Raw genomic sequence first — 6,562 nt, forward strand, 5'->3', positions numbered from 1 at the left:
CTTCCTCAGCAGGAAGAAACCTCAATGAAAAGCTGAAATGGGTAACAAAAGCCCCAAATCACCACTCTCCATCCACAGATCTTACTTACAACCATATGATCACCTGAAATTAATGGAAAGAGAGCTAATGGAGAAGCTGAACTTCTTCCCCCACTCAGCCCAAACTACAAACCCATGCAACAGACGGGAATACTAAACAGAAAGCCTGACTGTTATGGCAAGAACTGTATGACCAGTCATCTCCTCCTTATTGGTTAAAAAAAAATGGCTCCAGCTGGGTTGGAATAGGAATAGCCTAATGGAAAGCCATTCACATCCATAGCATGAAGTGAACTGCTGGCACAAGGAATAAGGTGGCTTGAGAGTGCTGCTATTATCCGCTATGCTGGTTTAGGCTAGCTTAGTTAACGTGAAGTAATGTCCAGTTTCACTGCAGTGTATTTTTCTTAGTTTAGGAAGATCAGAGCTAGGTTACTGTAAGCCTACCATGCACTTAGTTTTTCATACTTTTAAAACAACTTACTTACACCAAGTCAAAATTTGTAACGAATGAGACCAGACTGATGGAATGGGATGAACACCGCACCCTGACATCCTGTAGCAACATCCTACTAAGGGGAAGTATCTACCACAGCTGAGAAACCAGCCACTGGGTCTGCCCTGTTTGTTGTTAGGCAAAGGACCAAACAGATCTGAGAAACCATGGGGGAGTCTTTCCTGGACTCCAAATGTGTCACAGAGGATGTTAAGACAAGTTAATATGCAGACCTGACTAATAAATGTTCTTGCAGCTGGTGGCACATATTGGCTCCAACAATGAAAGACACTTTTGGCAGAAAATTAAAAAAAAAAGGAGAAAGAGGGACAGACAAAAGAAGGAAACAGGAAAACTCTCCTATAGCCAGACAGGAAAATGGTGATGAGGGTTCCAGCCAAGCATTCTCCTCCTCTGGAGGGTCTCTTCAGCATAGCAAGTAGCAATGATGAAGATTATGAGGATGACCATTTTTGCTGTGCATTTCCTTGAAGTACTATGTCCTTTTCATCAGGACCTGCTCAATCTCCTTACTGGTTATTCTTGCTTGGAATACTATCAGCACCAGTTGGAGCATGTTATTTTGGCATCAGTTTTTCCATACTGGTTGGCTGTTAAGTCTCTGTGCACATGTATGGTTAAGTAGCATTTATTCAGAATTTAAAGGACTATCTCTTTTTGTGTCCTATGCTTAGTCTCCTCTAGTAAAAAACTAATATCTGTAAAATAAGAAGTGATGGAGAAAGGAAAAAGAGGGACTGTTCCTACACCAGCATTAATTGCTTCCCACTCCATGCTGTAGTATCAGGGTTTACAAGTATGAGGCCATGAAAAAAGAACACGGGACCACAAGGGAAACTGCCTCAGAGGCTCTGGACAAACACTGCCCCAGCAGCTTGCCTGGAAAGGTTACACAGCTGCAGTCAGCAGGCCCTCAGGATTGCTGATGCTAAGGCAACTCAGGCACCGTGTAACAAAGCAAATGAACATGAAGGGTATGAGGCGATGAAAAAAGAACACGGGACCACAAGGGAACCTTGCCTCAGAGGCTCTGGACAAACACTGCCCCAGCAGCTTGCCTGGAAAGGTTACACAGCTGCAGTCAGCAGGCCCTCAGGATTGCTGATGCTAAGGCACCTCAGGCACCGTGTAACAAAGCAAATGAACATGAAGGGTAAGTTACTATTGACACACTAGTCCTTCCATCTCAGCAGCAGAGTTTCACCAAATATGCAAATTCTATACAGCAGATAAGATATAACTACTGACTAAACATTACCTGGAATTATTTTGCTTATGAATAACACAAAAATCACAAAGCTTTTAACCATGCCAATGCTAAACTCATTTTCTTAATTCCTAAACTAAGATTCAGTGAGCATTTGGAAAATTATTTCCCCTAATCTCACAAGCACGTGGCATATCAACAGGTGATATCACCTCCGTCTTCCACAACACTGATTACAAAAAATCAGCATCACCAACTGTCACCAAGGTATTAATCTTCTTTAACAAGAGTTCATATAGAGTCTTTCATGGACTACAAGTCTCTTTCAAATTCCCTTATGAGCTCCACCATACCCAAGGGAATCTGCTATTATCAAAAGACAGAAGTACAGTAGGAAAAGATCAAACTGCAAAGATTAGTGGTCAAGACTAGAAAACATATTTTGGGATAGGATAAATTAAAAAAAAATATATACTATTAAGTGTTACCCTATCATCCTATCTGATGTCTGATATGCACATGCTGATAGATGGCTGGACTTGCAAACAGGAAAAGCACAGGTACAAACACAGGCAAGCACACAAAGAGCTTTAAAGCCTAGCCGGAAAGAAGGAAAGTATCTTCTCTTCAAAGATTCTCTTTCCTTCCAACATTGCGTTGAAACAGACCAGACATGCTGCTCAAATGGGATTTGAATCTTACTGACCTCCAGTTTCCTTCGAGCCTCCTCCTGTTCTTGTTTCTCCCTGGCCATTCTTTGTGCTCTCTCAGCTTCTGCCTTCCTTCGGTCTTCCTGCTCTTTTTCCTTGGCTAGGTTTTCAAAGTTAGCTCGGATGCTGCTTGTTTTATTAGCCACTGTAATATTTTAAAAAATTAAAGTCACATGTTGTTGTTGTTGTTAAAGTTCTGTATAAAGGTAGCCTGGAATGAGTTTCTGGCAAATTTCTGTTACTACTGAACACGTTTCTGCTTTTCTGCTCTCGAAGCTCACAGCCCATTCAGAAGAGTCTTTCTATCCCTCTTTCTCCCTCTGTCCTTTCTCTCCCCTTCCAAGTCCAGACCTCTTGTGTATAACGTCTCTCTTACATAAAAACCTCTGCAACACTTCTTCCTCCTCTCCTTCTTGATACAGTCTCAACCAATACACTCCCTTACTCAGGCTGTTCTGCACTCATACTTTTTAACGTCCCTTCCTCAAGATGAAGACCCTCATGACCCTCAAGAAAGCAACACAACACAAAACAACACAACCCGACCTCTAAAGGGAGGAGGGACAAAGTAGCTGATGACTCTAGAGATCTGCAAATACAGCACTTCCCTCTAGATGATTCTTACCCAGCACTACTACATCAACAGTAATATCCTAGGCTTTTGAATATTATCACCTCTAAAGAAAGGATCTGGGGCCAATGCCTTACCGGCTTCTATTGGCTTGGTCTTCTGATAAGTTGATGCTGGTTTCTCAATATCTTCAAAAGTTGCTGCATTCTATCAGTGAATAAGAGAGAGAGAAAGAGAGTACATTTAAAAACCACAAATTCATGAACATATTCAGACAGCTTCAATCTCTGACACTGTATTGTGGTACTGCCCCTATGGCTTCTTTCAGAACACCAAAACAAATCAGGAAGAATGAAAACTTGACAAATAGAATAATTCCTTCTGTAATTCAAACTATGTAAGAATTAGTCATGTTTAAACATATTAAAATCTTATTAATTAAAAAAAAAATCATCTATGAACAGATCACTCATCAGAACTAAAAATGAGGCAATGTCCTAAACTTTTATTGTTGTTGCTGTTCTCATCACGTGGCGCAGAATTTCTACCAAGGTCAAAGCATCCAGTTCCCTTAAAGAAGCAGACATTGTTAAAACAGAGCGAGTATTTTGAGAACAGTATTCAAAATATAAGCGTTTTTTAAAATTAATGGTCTTGAGTCCTGAAGCCACAAGTAAAGAAATCCTATAGACTTTGAAATTCCTCTACTTTCTCACTTTTAAATGTCCTACATAAAGCTGAGAGTAAATTTATTCAGTAGATACATCTCAGTGAGGACTTTTTCATCTTCTAGCTTTCTACATTTAAAAATGGAGAGGCAGAAAAGGGCTATCAGCTGCCCTATCTTTCACTGTTACAGAATACCAAAACAAATTCTCCTAAAGAGAAGGTCCCTGATAATCAAAGTAGGCAAAGTTGGCAGACATCAGACACCTATTTTAAGCAGTCCACTAAAAGGATATCCTCGAGATATAAGGCATTAGCTAGCTGTAAGCACAGAACTCTACAGTTAGACTGGAGAAGTACCCAGAAATGAAGAGCTGAACACCACAGATCTAACTGGACTATTTTGTATCCCTACAGTCTATTTAAGTCATGGCTCTTTTAAGCAACTTACCTTATCCATCCGATCCTTCTGTACACCATACTTCCCACCAAATCCTTTCGAATAATCTAAAAGCAGGATAAAAAGGTCAGAGTAGGAAGTTTGCTGCCCCTCCCGTCTTTCTGCCAAATGCAAATAGCCATTTCAAGTGCAAAGAGCCATTTCAGCTGCATGCAGAGATACAGTGACAGCCGCCAAAGAAAATGCAACTTGTTTTTTTGATGCAGAAAGGATACATAACTGCAAAAGCCTTCAGGTACACCCGCATATGACAGACCGTGGGCCACATGCATTCTTTGAGTAAACATTAAGCTGAGGACTGATAAGGTATCAAGCAAGGAATAAGGGATGAGCCCTTCTAATGCATCACTTCTGTAACACAGCCTTTCACAGCACCAATTCTTAGCCCTCTGTAGCAATCATATAATCTAAGCCATTTTGCTTTGCTCAAAGGAGCGATATCCAGTCTTTGGTGACCACAGAGGTGTTTTGATTTTTTTTTCCTCTTTAACTTGTGAAATTCTATGAATGGTGGGGAAGTATAACAAGTTTCTCATTCCAGCGGATTTGCTCATTATACTTAACTGAAGAACATTAAAGTCATTGGTAATAACTCCTGCTCTAGGTATGGAAAGGGGCAATTCCACAAGACAGCACAAGCTCGCAACAACTCACCACCACAGAAAGGGGGTGGCCATGCTACTTCATACCACCCCTGAGCTGCGCACTCTTCCTCTCACGTGATGCTGACTTTAGCACTTTTATACTCCAAAACCAGTATAAATCACAAGTGGCATTAGCAAGAAAAACAACTAACCAACCCTAACAAGAATAGCTTTCTGCTCTTTCTAGTGAATTGTACTCAGAGAAATGTCTGACGAGTACCAGAGCCAGCATGAGAAGCAGCAAGAGTGCGTGGCTGGAAAAACACCTCTTTCTGGTGGCAGTGAGCTGTAGGAACGTGCCCTTACTCTGCAGATGGATAGGCTTTCCTGTGTGTCCCTAGAATACAATTACAATTACTCCTCCTCCTCTCATCCCCAAAACCACTTGGGTCTCCTAGCCAGCTATTTCAGTGCTTGTACTTGGGCTCTGCTAAGGCACATCCAACGCTCTAGAAGTCTGAATCTGTATCACTGTAGCACAGAGAAATATTGACTATCAGAATGAACAACCTCATTTTCTTCAGCTTTGTATGTATTTTCAGCCAGAATAAATATACTACACTTACATTTTCCTGATCCAGACTCCTCACTTTAAGATAACGGAAAACCAGGAATTCATGGTTTGTACCCCAACTATTTCACAATGAATAAAGAGAGCATTATAACAGTATTTGCTCACCCAAGACCACAAACATTCCTTACTTCTTGTTTTAAAGACTACAATCATCTTAAAATGATCTTGCCATAAGCCACTGCTTGTTCATGGTTACATGTGTGGTCCTTATCTGAGTATTTTTCCATCAGTTTGTCTCTAGAGTTTAGACTCTAAAACTGGTAAGCACGATGCCATCAACATCATACTAATAATACCAGACATACTAACGTTGTTATTATTACACTGTATGTAGCTATTAACTAATTGCATAATGTTGTAAAGCTGTTAACTGAACATTGGATATCTGTTTCCTAAACACAGGCTTGCTTTATGTAACATTTTAAGAATAAAATGGAAGAACATTGCTAGATCATGTAGGAATAGAAGCGCAAGGAAGAGTCTGCACATTACTAGCATCAATCTACTTAGAAACTATTTGAGACTGTGTGAGAAGTGGCTGCACTGATAAGAAAGTAACAAGTGAAAACAGTGCCTTGTTGAGATTCATGCTTGGCTAGTTTCTCCTTGTAATCAAACCCCACAGCAGATGGGTCCTGCCTTTCTGTCTGTACACCAAATTTCCCTCCGAAACCACTCTTATAGTCTGAAAAAGCCACATGTAATAAATTAAAGTGAAGGGAGGAAAATATAGTTTAGTCAGAGACAACGTAATTTTTGCAGTATTTCTCAGTTAACAATAACTTTGGATGGTGAAAAAAATGTCAATACACTTTTGTAAGAGTAAATTCAAAAGAAGTTTCCACTTGAGATTAAGAAGAGGTCAACAGCACTTATCAGACATGGGAACACCATTCTGAAGTCACAGAAAAAAGCACTTCTCAAGGTTTTTCAAACATACCGCATAATGCACTTGCATTTGATCAACATTATGAACAGAAACACACACGTAGTATGTTCCCCAAAACAACACACAAAAGGATACAAGAGAATAAAATGAGCTTCCTTCATCAGTGTGGTTAAGACTTCTACACTACAGATCTGACGTTTAAAGGGGTATTAATATAGGGTCCACAGAGACTACCCTTCAAATATTCCTACACAGCATTGCTTAAAGGAAGCAGCAATATTCCTG

General features: G+C 40.2%; 1 protein-coding gene across 2 annotated transcripts in view; it reads right to left on the reverse strand.

The window, feature by feature from the left end:
- The window catches only part of CTTN (cortactin), a 20,565-nt gene that overhangs the window by 4,657 nt on the left and 9,346 nt on the right, over positions 1-6,562 (reverse strand). Inside the window, exons 9-12 of one of the 2 annotated variants that reach the window (XM_010194824.1) lie at positions 5,963-6,073; positions 4,162-4,217; positions 3,182-3,251; positions 2,470-2,618 (exon numbers count right to left, since the gene is read on the reverse strand). In XM_010194824.1, coding sequence (XP_010193126.1) covers positions 2,470-2,618; positions 3,182-3,251; positions 4,162-4,217; positions 5,963-6,073 — 386 coding nt within the window. The remainder of the gene's footprint in view (positions 1-2,469; positions 2,619-3,181; positions 3,252-4,161; positions 4,218-5,962; positions 6,074-6,562) is intronic. The other variant, XM_010194825.1, reaches the window with a different exon arrangement.

The sequence above is a fragment of the Mesitornis unicolor genome, unplaced genomic scaffold (assembly GCF_000695765.1).
Source record: "Mesitornis unicolor isolate BGI_N332 unplaced genomic scaffold, ASM69576v1 scaffold16011, whole genome shotgun sequence".
In the NCBI taxonomy this organism is placed as follows: Eukaryota; Metazoa; Chordata; class Aves; order Mesitornithiformes; family Mesitornithidae; genus Mesitornis; species Mesitornis unicolor.